At 38.3% G+C, this 14,688-nt stretch overlaps 1 protein-coding gene and 1 pseudogene across 1 annotated transcript; one reads left to right on the plus strand and one right to left on the minus strand.

Annotated features, from left to right (window-relative positions):
• Positions 1-7,343: 7,343 nt before the first annotated feature.
• On the plus strand, positions 7,344-10,184 carry LOC104952374 (asialoglycoprotein receptor 1-like). The gene is made up of 4 exons (XM_010779182.1): positions 7,344-8,473; positions 8,779-8,930; positions 9,010-9,137; positions 9,706-10,184. The coding sequence occupies exons 1-4, from the start codon at positions 7,684-7,686 to the stop codon at positions 9,872-9,874; spliced, it is 1,239 nt and encodes a 412-aa protein (XP_010777484.1). The 5' UTR covers positions 7,344-7,683; the 3' UTR covers positions 9,875-10,184.
• On the minus strand, positions 10,088-14,012 carry LOC104952373 (UDP-glucuronosyltransferase 2C1 pseudogene; annotated as a pseudogene).
• Positions 14,013-14,688: the final 676 nt, after the last annotated feature.

Consider the following 14,688-nt stretch of genomic DNA (forward strand, 5'->3'; position numbering starts at 1 on the left):
TTATCCTTTAACAACAGTGCACCATGAACAGCAATGGGGCACTGGGAAATATCCATCATCAGGACTGGGCCCAGTACACGGCTGCAGCATGAGTTAGTGCCTCCCTCTGCAGAGTTAATGAATAAATCTGAGTAAATGGCCTCTTCCTTTTTCCCACCCTATTGCACAGACTCAATCATTTCTGCTCTGTTTATGTTCAAACAGGAAATAGCTTGACCACAACAGTTTAGTTTCAAGTCGCAGATAGATGTGCCACACTTTTCGAGTGCTTCATGTTCCAACATAAGAGTTTCATTTCAAAAGTGCTTTCTCAAAATCCCTATCTTCTTATAAAATTAGACAATGTTAGACTTCAAGTGAGTATTTTACCTGAATGTGCGTATTGTCTATCCCACTTCTTATGAAATTGGATCACTTAAAAATATAATGTTAACTATTTCTCTTCATTATAAAAAGCCCTCTAAGCTTTTAACAGCTACTTTTCTTTTTGGCTTCATAAGTCTTTGATTACAATCAGTTAATTGTTTCTGTCCTTTCTTGTTTGTTTATTTAATGAAATATGTGTAAATATAGTAAAATAAACTGTTGCTAAAATACCAAAACCAACTCCAATTGTTGTAGTTTTACATTTCTATCACAAAATGTATCATCTGTCATGTATTTTCGCAATTATTAAACCATTTGTTCAATTTAAAGATCAGAAAACAGTAACAACTGCCTGCCACATTTTCCCAGAAATCACAGTCACGACAATGACATCATAAATTACTTCACTTATGAAATAATGATTAGAACAGTAGACTAAAGAAACAATTGTTTAATCAAGGGTTGTTCATCATTAATACATTGGTTTATGTTTCTTCTTCAGACCATACAACGACCTGATGACATGCTTGGAGCATCTGGTAAATTTAATTAACTGTAGTTACCCAAACCCCACCATCCAAGAGCTTTTCCTCACCATCCACACTATGTATTTCAACAACTGCTCTATGGAGATTCCATTAGAGGATGCACCTCAGGGCGTTTGGATCGCCCTCACTCTCATCCCTGTGAGCCTCATCCCTGTACTGGTTTATCTGGTGGTGTTCAAAAGCAAAGTCCAAGAGTAAGTCATGTTAGATCCTCATAGTGTCTGTGCCTATTGGCTTTTATCAGAACTTATGTATGGTCCTTCTGCCTGTTTGGTATATAAAATATTTTAATTGGGCTATTTGCTGGAATAGTGTGTCATTTTCCTTATGGTTTAAACCGTGCTCATGTCTTTTTTGTGTGCTTACATTATTGTGTTTGTTTTATTCTATTGCTAACAACCTGTCAGGGACTGCAGATGAAAATTTGCCTTTTTGGCTAAATAAGGAACATTTACATGATGGACTAATAAGGTTAATTATCTTATATAAAGAAATACAAATCATGCTATGATGAGCCTCAACACAGTACATGTTATCATTTTGAGAATATGTGTATTTTGTATGATGCAATCTGGGAGGATATTATAGGTTAAGTTAGGCAGGTTTGGCCTGATTTTGACAAGCAACCAAAACCAGCTTACTGTATCATCAGATCTTTATATTTTGTGTTTATGTTATGTGTGTAATAAATGTGTCTCTCTCAGACAGCAGTGTCTTCGTGTAATGCAAATAACCTGTGTGTGTGTGTGTGTGTGTGTGTGTGTGTGTGTGTGTGTGTGTGTGTGTGTGTGTAAGATTAGAATGATCATGTGACATATTAACTGCATTCCTAAAATGAAAATGAGATATTCTTCACCTCCCTATTTACCATGAACTGATAATCAAAGTAGTAAGGGAAGATATATACGTTCCTTCCTTGTCACATGATATGCATTGCATGCAACATGTAACTGGAGACATAGACCTTGCACCATGACTCTGAAAAAAAGGGTTTTTGCCCTTTGAGGCTGTCTTCTGTACGTTTACATTGAACAAAAAACACTTGCAGGATTAATTAATGCACCATAAATCCAGCCCCCAACATGTGAAGATTGATAAAACTCTCATTGTTTGTCTCTTTAGTTTGAATCTGAAGCTAACATGGGGAAAACAACAGTCTTGCCGTATTTCGAAGATCACAAAACGTACCTATCAGCGCCTCTAAAGCTCACTAATTTATATTTATGCATTATATCTTGCTTATTTAATTTGTACAAAGTCCGAAATATAAGTTATGTGTGGCAGTATCCAGTAAGTCATACCCCCCTGTCAAGAAATAGTCTGGCACAGAACCCTGCATAAAACCAATAATGAGTCATTTCTATTATTTTGAAGGAGACACACACAAAGTGTGGATACAAAGCTGAGAATAAACTATTGTTTAAAAATGACTGTAAGCTGGATCATTAAGATTTCACATTCTTAAGAACTGTGAATCACACCTTTAACTACATACAGACACCCTTCTTAAACCTGTTAAAAACGACCCTAATACTTGCTGTACTGTATTCCATCTGAATCACCTTGCAGAGTTTTTAACAGAGCCTACATTCTATTATTGTTTTTATTAATCTGTTTTTCAAAAATACAACATCTCTGTGTATATTCTAGGATATACTGTATATTATCTCAAGAATCATTGAAGATCAAAATACATTTCACAAAATGTGTCAGCCTGATTTGGTACCGCAATCAGTTGCATTTCTTTTGCAGAAATATTCAAGCGTTCAAGAGAAAAAAGAAACTGCCCACATGGATCATTAAAGTGCATACACAAACAAACACTGTGGCATCTTTGAAAATTCTAAGAAAAGTGTTTTTTATCTGCTTTATCTGGTTCCCAGTAGTACAGTGTGGGCTTTTCGGTGAGGGACAGCTTGAGTATCAGATTTAAAGATTGTGACAGCAGTACCAGCAACTCATGAGCAACTCCTTTTAGAGGGTAGATAAACTCGATGCATGTTCTGTAATCTACTGCAAAGCTCCGGTGATGTTGATGCTTCTTGATAGGATGTAAAAGATACTGAAGATTAGAAGACGGGGGAATAATTAACACAGAGTCTCACTTACACCAGCAAGGCCTGTCCTCTGTATGCACTGGAATTAATGGTAACACACACACACACACACACACACACACACACACACACACACACACACACACACACACACACACACACACACACACACACACACACACACAGGTTATTTGCATCACAGCAGTTTCCTTATTCACACCTACACCACCCAACACCACACAGTCAAGCCCTCCACTTTCTAGTCAGTCCAGCAGGATTTCCAATAAAACCTACTCGTTTTAATTTTAAGATTTTAACACATCATCTCTCATAAAGGGTAAATGCACTGATCCTCATATAATATATTTGATGACTCTAAGGATTTATATCATTGTTAAATTAACAGTTCACCACAAACTCATATAAACATATTTTCCTCTTCTGTTGTCTTCTTATTAATGAAGATGACTTTGTGTTGGAGATATTGACCATTGAAATGTCTACCTTGTCTTAAAAATAATGAAACTAGATGGCACTTAGCTTGTGTTGCTCAAAGCACCATAACAATACTTACAAAAACACAACAGCATATGTTTTTCCAGAAATCCTGACCTCTTTCCTTTAGATAATCCACACAACTTGTGTTGTGGAGAAAAAAACCACTCTCAGTTTTGTATAGGAACATTAATAGAGTCATTCTTGGCTGAATTATAGTTTAGAGATTATCGTGAGTAACCATGAGGTTTCTGGAAAAAGACATTGCTGTTTAGCTTTTAAATGCAAACGTTCTACTATGTATTAAATGGAGAGGAGACCGGGGCTGTTAAAACATGATGGTCTGCGTTTCCTTTCTCACGCATTTCAGTGGTATCGTGTTTGTTTAGAGCAGGTCTCTGCAGGGATGATTCTCCCAGCAGAGAAAGAGCATTGTCTCTCTTATCTCTCACACTCTGTTGTTACTAGATGACCTGCTGGCATCAGCATGTTTGGCATTTAACTGTATCACAAATCACAATATCAAATGTAATACAATTTCCACATTTTTGGAACGCCTTGTGGTTTGTGAAGAAATCAAATACACCCAGTGCTTGATAATTTTTTGCAAGGTAAATATCTTTCCAATGAGATTCCTCAGATATGCATACAATAAGGCCACAAGTACTAGGCACCTCAATGTTACATCCATATGTGATATTTGAACATCTCACTCCAAACCCATGGGAGTTAATGTGCTTCCGGTTTCTGTCTCCCCCCCCCCCAAGATTCTGTCCCTACTCAGACTCAAGAGCATTAGTTAGGTTCAACACTGATGTTGGTGATAAGGTCCACACCAAACCGGGAAAACAATGTCTGTACGGAGCCGGCTTACGGACATTATCATGAAACAGGAAAGTGACACACAGGATATTTTAAAAACATTCTCTTGTCTGAAACCTTCTAGGCGTTCAAAATGAAAAAGTTGTCTTTATATGACCCCACTGCATACACCAAACTATGTATATGTATACTACTGTATTTGAATCACTTTGAGGGATCTGAAAAGACAAAAAAAGGTCAAATCATTCTTAACTCCACATAAAAACTAAGATTTTAGATATTAACTGACATTTAGGATTTCTTATCCCAACTTGTGGCCAATTATGGGGGTATCAAGTATTATGGTATGCTAAGATTAAGATTTCACTTCATTGCAATCAAGAGGTCAAAACCATGTGAACGAAAAAGGCAAAATAATCACTTTAAAAACTACAAAAAGATATACTGGTTGACATTAGGTAAAATAAAATGATTTACTATGGAATTGAGTCACGTATTAACATTTTATTTTTTTAGAACTTGATTTATACATTTATCAAAACACCTCACACGCTTAGGCCTACATGTAAGAAACTATTTGTTGTTGCTTAAAAGCCACACAATGAGACACAGTGGGGCCTTTCACTGACCATTGTTAAGTGAAAGATAAGGTGACATCAAACAGAATGGGCCATTAATACAGTCTCTTTGCACCGATTGGAAGTAAAGCAGCGGGGGGTGAGGAGCTATAAATGTGAACGTAGTGATTCCTGCTACTTCAGTGAGATGAGAATCAACCAGGACACATGTTATAGAAATCATACTGAGACAAGGCATCAACAAACTGAGGTGAGTCACAAGCAGCATGTTTCATGTGGGAAATGCATTAGTGGAGAAAGTATGTGTTTTTTGTTTTTTTAAGTATTCAAGTATGTTTAAGTATGAAAGCAATACCTTATGACAATGAAAACATATTGTTACAGTTAGCCTATAACTGCAAAAAGGTGTATATCAGAGTGCTATGCTCAGTAAAGGGTATTGAGTTTGCCAATTTAAGTAAGAGTAGCAAAATCACACTACTGTATTTTAAGGAAAAGCATGGTTTGCATCATTGTATTGAAGGAGAAGATTTATTTTTGTAATCTTGTAGAGTGAATGTTAAGAGTTTGGGCAATGTTCTCTTAAGATTATGCCTACCAGTGATGAGAAAACATCCTAAATACACATCAAACGTTGTCAAGTTGTGTCTTTAGATTTCTTTTAAATCAAGCAAAAGTAAGCTTTGGATAAAGCCTGCATATTTTAACATAGCAGTAAAGGAAAATCTAAAAAAACTAATGGAATGGGGAAGTTTTATGGCAATATCTGTTAGTTTGAATGGTAACCCTATTCTTGTGTTTAACACCTTAAATCTGTGACAATGCATCCTATTTTCTAAGATGGATAACTACAAATATGTATTCATGTAGCGATCCTTGTTAAATATAATTTTTACATGAATGTAGAGCAGTTAAAGTGGACATAAAGTTCTATAAAATAACAAATCTAGGACATGTGCCTAATTGTACTTACTTGCTATATAGGATTATTATTAAAATATGTACATGTCCAATGTATTTTAAAGTCGTAGTTGATTAAGAAGTAAAACATTTAGACACAATGAGTAAAAAGCCCTTGAAAAATGTAAGTGGAGTTCAAATTTAAAAAAAGAATACGCATCTGCACATTTCCTCTCAAATTGTCTGAATTGTCCGTGTACATCTGCACTATAAACTATAAACTCTTTGATGATGATAACAGGAAAACCACAGAAACACTTTTACCGCCAAAGTTAAGAAGAAGTTAAAATATGTTTTTGAATTTGGTGTGTTTTCGATGTCTAGACACAGAATACACACTCTGTCTGTCTGAGAGGGTGTGTGGGGGGATTTCCAACCAGCAGGGCAGTTATCACTCACACCTGCTTGGATCCCAACCTAACTTTAAAACAATTATCGATATCTATCTACTCTGCAATGACTTAGTTAAAATGCTATGTAATTCATCCATGACTTTAGGAGGGTTCTTGTTTCTCTGCTCCTCTAACACTCTCTTCAGGTAAAATGGCCGGTCATCAATGGTTCAATAATTCAAACTCCGGCTCAATCTCAGTGACTTCAGCCAAGCAGGATCAGGAAAAATGTAAGTAATATAACAATTTCATAAATGGCAACACAGTATTTACCATTCATGAGCTAATATTCATTTCATAAATGGTTTATAACACACTTTTGCAGTTTTAAGCAGATATAAACATTCATATATAACAAGTATAGAACACGTTTTTATTTAAATAAAATATGTCTACAAATTATAATTTATAAAATTCAGTTCATTAATACACTTTTAAATGTTTTCATATTTGCATACAACTACATTGTGCGGAAAAAAAAACATAATTAAACGTGTTTATAATTCCATTAGTTATCTGTTTTGATCAATTCAGGACTTCCTTTGTTTTGGCACTTGGAATTTTTTTGAAAAACAGGTTGTTTTTATGGAATGAAAGTAGTTTTTATTAAGAGATTTGTTTAACCTTTTACAAAAAATATGATTAAAAGCATAATTGCATACACAATTGAGTGAGAGTTGTAAAGAGTGTAAAGAGAAAAACTGAACATATAATACCTAAATAATAGAACTTTCCAGCAATGATTAAGAAAAATACCTCTAGAAAATGTGGTTGTCATTAATGCTTTTACTGGTAATTCAACTGCTTCTATGAATGATAATACATGTGTTTTTTGTTTTTTTAGCTTTACCATGCCTGGGTATCAGACCAAAAGTGATACGTCACCGCTTATGTCCAGTGGTCGGTCTCTCATCACTCTGCTTGCTGCTCCTCGTGACCTGTGTAGCACTCTCTGTATTGCGTAAGTACAAGTTACTGATTTGGCTCTCAAATGAGTAAAGAGCTGGATCCATGACCTGTGAGCCTAGCTTAATTTAAAGACTAAAAGCAGAGGGAAACAGCTTGTATTATGTTATTGCTTAAACCGGCAATACCTAATATTGGCCACATGGAGACAGCAGAAACACGTTTACAAGCATAATGCTAATTCTTAGGCTAGCTAACAGTCCCATATTTCTCACAGCCTACCGTTACAGAGCAACATTATCAATCACATTGTTGTGTCCACTTGACCAACATAAGTCCCAAATGCTCTATCTTTAAGCTCTCTTACCATCTTCTGAGGGAAATATCTGTCTCTTTGGCTGCTAAACATTTTTGCCACTATGTTTATCAGCTCCCTTTGACTCCTGCTGAACATGTAAAGTACAGTGGCTTTTTACAGCTTTTCCCCTGATAACGGCGCAGTATTCACTTTCAAAGGCGTACGCATGCAGGTTATCTATGTAGAAGTATTTGAGTTGTAATGATTCTCTATCTGTACCTTTCAGATAACAATGAGTCAGGCAGCAAGCCAAAATGGAAAAGCCTCCTTTTTGACTACCAGAACATGAGTGACACATATCTCAGCCTAACAGCAGCAAACAAGGACCTGCGAAGAGACAAGGAACTCCTGAAGGAGCAGAGCGCCTGGCTGCACGAACAAACCAAATCCCTCAACAGAACTTCAGCTAATCTGATGTCTGGTAATATCGCTTTGAGTTTGGAAAGCAGCCATTTTAGGGAGCAGATTGTGAATCTAACTTCCACAAATTCACAACAAGCAGAAGAACACTTGCGGTTGGTGCAGTACACATCTGATCTTAAGGGGAATAAACTAAACATGTCTCAAACTATCACACTTCTGATGGACTCCAACACTCAGCAAAAGGAGGAGGGACACCGACTCTTTCAGATGAACAGCCTTCTGAGGGAAGAGCTCACTCAATTAAAGGATAATACTCAAGAAATTCTGGAAATAAACAACAACTTTGAAAGGGAAGTTAAGAATCTGAGTGAGCAGATTGGAGCTTTGATGAACGACGACTGTGAGAAGGCATCAAAAGACAACATGCAGCTCGTGGAGAGATCAACTGAGCTTCAAGAACAAAACCAGAACCTGAGCAGAGTGTTAATGAAAGAAAAGCAGGAAGCTGCAATGCAAGAGGAAACCAGGCAAGACGAGATGGAGCGAATGATGGCGCACATGCATTCAATAAATGAGGCTTTCCACTCCCTAGACCTCTACTGCCCTGTGGCAAATCACGATACAAAAGGTACTTATGAGTTTTATTTTTGTGTTTCTTGGTTTATTTTTCCGTCCGTCGGTCAGAATTATGGAAATAATAGGTTCCCAACTGAGAACACTCTCTTGAACAGCAACTAAAAAAGTCTTCAACATTTTTTGTACACATCTTCTGGCTCAAATTATGTTTCCTCTGCTATTTGTTGTCATGCAAATATTGGAAATGCACTGAAACACACATTGGGACGAATATGTACAATTGACCTTGGTGGAGGTCTACAGTAAATCAGGCTTCTAAACATACATAATATAATAAGTTTTACTTTTTTTCCACAGAACGAATTTGCAAAAAGTGTCAGGAGAGCTGGAGACTGTTTGAGGCCAAGTGCTACTACATCTCCTCCCGCAGGCTCACCTGGAGTTCCAGCAGAGACTGGTGCCAGACACAGGCGGGTGACCTGCTCATCATTAACAGTGAACCAGAACAGGTACAAAAAGAACATGTGACAACAGCAGGACAGTTTTTCAGATATTGTAAATTAACTCATTTCCCCCCCCCCTTTTTAGAGTTTTGTTTCGGAAAGCAGCAAGGCTCTGGAGCCGAGCAGCAGCCGACTGTGGATGGGTCTGACAGACGCAGAGGAGGAGGGGGTGTGGAGATGGGTGGATGGCAGCCTGGTTACTTCAGATGAGCAGTAAGTCAGAGCAAAGGGACACTGGGGTAGCACCTCTGGCAGAAATGCTTCTTTTGATTTTTTTTTCGCACCAGAATTTGCCCTAAACGGTGCTTGCTTCCGCCTATAAGTAATAACAGTGACATTTTCTTTTAAATCAAGGTCTGTAACTATCCAGCTCAAGAACATATTTCTCTCTATTTACATTTTTTAAAACAGTTTTGACTATTAACTACTGCGATTCTATATGTATTTATTCACTGTCCATCCAATATCTTCTAAAAACAGGACAATATTATTTTCCACTATTAAAGTATTTAGTTTTATTTCTACGTCATTAAGTGCATTGCAACAACAATAACAGTTTAAACTATTACTGAAAAAAATACATTAGTAAATAAACAAAATATGTTAGTTGTTGACTTGACAAGCACTGGTAATTAGGTTTAATTTCCTGTTTCCTGCTATTTGAATGAGTTGGATCAACATCGATTGACCAGCAGGAGAATGTAAGCCATTTGGTGTTGTAACTGACTGTAATAGTTTTAAATAAGACAGTGTGAGGATTGTAACATGTCTCCTCCTGCAGGTACTGGCTGAGCAGAGAGGGGCTGGAGACTGAGCCTGATGACTGGAAGCTGGAAGACCCTCTGGGAGAAGACTGTGGACACATGGACATCAGTGAAGACAAACTGCACTCCTGGATGGATGGTTCCTGTAAGACACCTTATAGATGGATCTGTGAAAAGAATGTTTAAAAATCCAAGAACACTTTTGTTTTCTAATTTAAAATGTTTATATGAACGAAAAACAATACTATATCTATTGAACGTACATTCTGCTATGCATACACTGATAGGTGGTAGAATATGTTGTCTTTCAAAAATAAAACAATTATCAGTATCCAGAGTCCAGTTGTACAGTGCTATATTGCAGGAAATAAAGACAGTACTATCTACAAAGAATAGTTTGTATTTGTTATTTTTTTATTTCAGATTTTAGTATGTTAATTTGTGTAACAGGCTATTATCTTTCTTAACTAATAATAAACATCATAAAGTTGCAGCATTCATTTTGAAATATTGATCCTTCAAACAAGCATAAGTGCCTTTTTTGTTTATTTGTTTTCCTTTTGTCAAATTTCAAATCTGTACAATACAATACACAAGTTATATGATATAGTGCAACATTAAAAACTGACTTTTTTGTTGGAAGTAGGTACACGCACAATCGCACAGCACATATTCACCAAATGATATATGCAATATAAAGTTTCCTGAGCTTACATTTCTGTCATTAGTTAATGTTGTTAGCTATGCAGGTATTTGGTCATGACACAAAGTATAGGGTTAATCACTCTAGATAAAACGTTATGGGATCACAAAGGTTTAATACATTTCATCATAATGTCATGAAAATCAATGCGATATTTCTTCACCTCATGGTGGCGCTAAATGCAAATCACTCAATCAGTCAATCACTGCAGAAATTAGGATGAATGTCTGTACAACATTTGAGACAATCTATCTATAAACATTACACTCTGACCTGCTGATGGTGCTGGAGGAAAGGTCTAGGGATTAACAAAACATTTTGGAACGCGCCTCTTGACAAAACATTTTACTAAAAACCAAAATTGTCCCATGGCTAACCATTTGAGTAGTCTATACAATTTGAGTAACTATTCCTGTTTGGTTTTTCTTCTCCTGCATAGTCGACAGCAAAGGAATCGTATTGATCCCACTACAATGACAGTCAAAGTCAACAAGACTGTAATCAAAAGGCATATCACATCTACCGAATAATAGGCATACCAGGGCATCTTATAAGACTCAGTGCGTAAATGTGAAGCTCCTTTATTCCTCATAACAAACTCAATCCAGAAAAGGCCCGTTTCCAGAGGATGCATCGGTTTATCCCGATGGAGAGCCGACAGACGCTTCATGTTATTTCTGTAGGAGGGATTGTGTATAACCTCTTGTATCACTTCCAAAAAGTTCTGACGAGTCAGTTTGGTGGCATCCAACACCTTGGCGGCTCCGCGCGCCTCCATTCTCAAACAGTTCTCAAACTGGTCAAACAGAAGGGGGATGCCTACGATTGGCACTCCATTGTAGATGGACTCGTAGATCCCGTTGGTGCCACCATGAGCCACAAAGGCTTTAATCTTTGGGTGACCCAAGAGGTCGTTCTGGGGCAGCCATTTCATCAGAAGGGTGTTGTTCCCCAAATTGCTGGGGGGCTCACCAGCATGCCTCCATATGACCTTTTGAGGAAGTTGGGCAAAGGCAGCAGCAATTTCAGAAGTGATCTCTACAGGTAAGCCTTGAACCAGCGTACCAAGAGACATCAGGATGAACCCGTGCTCTCCTGAACTTTGAACAAACTCTTCCAGCTCTGTTGGTAAAGGTTTAGCAGGCTGACACTGAAAACCACCAATGTAGGCGATGTTTGGCATGGTGGGTCTGGGGAATTCAAAGACAAAGTCCACCCTCATTAGCCAGATGTCTGCTCCTTGTAGAAGGTGATAGAAGTTCACATCTGGACCGAAGTACCTTTCTACCAGTCTATCATAGTGAGGGCACACTATTAACTTGTCAATGCATGTGTTGAAAACATAATAGAATATGTTCTTGAGCCTTTCTCCAAAGTTCATCTTATCCGATATGGCATTTCCTGAAGTTGGAACATAGGATGTTGGAGATGGTGCCACCACAAAATGGCCTTCTCCACTCGTGATCCATCTCACGTTAAAAACTGTTGGCAGCTTCAGTTCATGAGCCACCAGAACTCCAGCAGGCAAACCCGGGTCGATGAGAACCACGTCAAATTGAGTGTCACGTATACTCTGCATTAGAGTTTTGTTCTCAAACATTTCTACCGTCAACTGGCTGGCCTGTTTGTGAATGTTCGACAGTGCACCAAGCATTTCCCAGTAGAACTTCACAAAGGTGATTAGAGATGCCCCCTCTTTTTGAATTGTTAGCATCTTGAACAGGAAGGTTACAAAGAAGTCCTGCTCCTCTATGTCGATGGTTTCTGGTAAGGTGACAGTGATGGAGCTATAATGAGGAGAGTCTTCTTTGACGTACCAGCTAGAGGCTGTTCGGACAATAGTGATCTCATGGCCTCTGGCATGGAGGCCCTGGATCAGGAGTTTCATGTTGACCCAGTGGCTGCCGTCCACCGGGAACACCAGAATCTTTCCTCCATGGACGCTGGGGCTGGACAGGAGGGACAGACTCACCACCAGAAGCAGAAGGGAAACACCTGGGACGCTCTCCATGGATCAACCCTAAAGGAAAGAACAAACATTCAATATTTGTGTATAACACTTTTATGAAATGTTTCTTACATCATTGTCTGATGTGGAATGGCGAATGGGTTAGTTAAAATGTGTTTATGTAAAAAATGTGTTCTATTGTTGATAGCCATTAACTTAGTTGTGGTGTATTTGATTGTTTCCAAGTCCTTTTCAAATGTCTTTCTTAGAAACTACTAATAATGTCTTCCAATTTTGTAACTTCTAGTAAATGAATGCCCAAAATGTGTTCTAGTCAAAACTATTCTTAAGGGTGTTTAGACCTCTAAAAGGGTGTTAATATTGGACATGTAAATAATGTATGTTGTTTATCATTTGCTACTTTTCCACCAGCAACTGATGTTGACATTGTTTCATACTTAAAGGACATCAAGGTGTCACACTTGATGTGTTAATCATCTCTATTGAAGCATGTCCCACTAATTCAATCAGGTGGAAATCACAACAAACACTGACATCCCTCTACTGCACTGAGTCAACTATGTTCTGCAGAGGGTTTTATATTCTATTAAACATTGGCGTTACAATACAGTCAAGCAACTATTGATTAACAAGTTCAAATGTATACAATTGTGGATTTTCTCGCATATAAAAATGCAAATTGTATAGTATAGTATTATAGTATTTTAAGGTGAAACCAGAAGTAAATGACTGTTTGTATAACCACAGCCTGTACTAAAAGAACACCCTGAAATGTTCAAAGTCCAGAGGAATGAACTAAGGCTAACTGAAGCCTGCTGCTACTATGGTCTCTAATCTCATCCTCTGCACACAGCTGGGACTTACTACAAGGCAGAAACACTCTCTATTCATAGCATTCAGAAGAAAAAATGCCCTGATGTGTCTAGCTTTCTTTCTGCATGTCTATTGTTGAGAAAGTTAAAAGGGCAACCTAACATTGTGCACTTTCTCCTGCAGATCAACCCCAATCCTGCACAAGTTATTCTCAGCAGTGTCAAGTAAGTATCTTCTTTTCAGTCAAGGCATTCTTTAAATGTTTTGTAGATAGAGAAAAAGTGTTAAAACTTACCTTTAATCCCTGAAATAGTGTAGAAATGTTTTCCTCCGGATAAGTAAAGGCCAGCGTCTGCATGGAAAATAATCCAAACTCCAAACCCGATTAATGTGTTACATAAAGAGAAGAGGGTGTTGGGGGAGGGGGGAGCAACACATGGACTTCAGGATGTGAGTATTTTGGAGGGGAGGAAAGGCAAAGTTTTCCTACAAAGCCCACCCTCTTTTTCTGGGCTGCATACAGACTCAAGGGAAAGTAAGACAATACTTTATCAAAACAGTCTTTTGGTGACCTGCTGTGACCTACACAATGAGCTCATTTTAAAAGGACCCAACATCCTTGAGTGCTTTATATTTGTTCTAGTATGTTGACTTAATTAAATAAATGTAGGTTTTTTTTGTGTTTTCCTGTGGGAGCAGCACATGAGCTGTAAACACATTAGCACCATATAAAGTTGTATCATGGCTAACCCTAAATAACCCTGGCCTTTATCTACAAAAGTCCCTAAAAGATACAAATACCAACCAGGAAGAAACTCAAAATGAAACATAAAGTAACTATAGGTTACTTACGTAACCCCAGTTCTCAGAGCAACATGAAGTGAGATGTCTCACTAGGGGATGCGCCTCAACGCGTATGCAAACAGAAGCATCAATCTCATTACGCCAATCCTGATTGGCTGGTGATCTTGACGTCTACATCAGGGAATCCACCCACCCTTTAAGTAGCTTGCGCTACGTCGCAGCGTCATTCAAAATAAGCACCTCTTCTCGCTTCGCCTTAGCAAGAAGGGCCGTCTGGTGAGACATCTCACTTCATGTTACTCTGAGAGCTGGGGTTACGTAAGTAACCTATAGTTCTCATTCATAACACTCCGTTTGATGTCTCACTATGGGATATTGAAACTCCCGTATTGCTAGACATGCTTATCTCGAAAATCACCAAAACAACCAGAACTTAACAGGTAGAACCCTGTCTCAACATGGGGCCCAGCACTGCGCGGGCCACACTTGGAGCAGAGACATCTAGCCTGTAAAAGCGGACAAAAGTGAGCGGTGAGGACCAGCTCGCTGCTGCACAAATGTCTTGGATGGAAACACCCTTGAACAAAGCCAGTCCACGAGTAGAATGAGCATGCAGGCCCGTTGGTGCCTGCAAACCCTGACTCGTATAAGCCAGAGCAATCGCTTCCACAATCCAGTGGGAGAGCCGTTGCCTGGTAACGGGCTTGCCCT

This window comes from Notothenia coriiceps, unplaced genomic scaffold (genome assembly GCF_000735185.1).
Source record: "Notothenia coriiceps isolate Sejong01 unplaced genomic scaffold, NC01 NC01_scaffold00019921, whole genome shotgun sequence".
Taxonomy (NCBI): domain Eukaryota; kingdom Metazoa; phylum Chordata; class Actinopteri; order Perciformes; family Nototheniidae; genus Notothenia; species Notothenia coriiceps.

Excerpts from the sequence above, each read along its gene's own strand:
- LOC104952374 (XM_010779182.1), top strand. The coding sequence starts at position 7,684 with ATGATTCTCTATCTGTACCTTTCAGATAACAATGAGTCAGGCAGCAAG. Across the intron at positions 8,474-8,778 it reads GGCAAATCACGATACAAAAG|AACGAATTTGCAAAAAGTGT; the intron begins GTACTTATGAGT and ends TTTTTTCCACAG. Across the intron at positions 9,138-9,705 it reads CTGGTTACTTCAGATGAGCA|GTACTGGCTGAGCAGAGAGG; the intron begins GTAAGTCAGAGC and ends CTCCTCCTGCAG.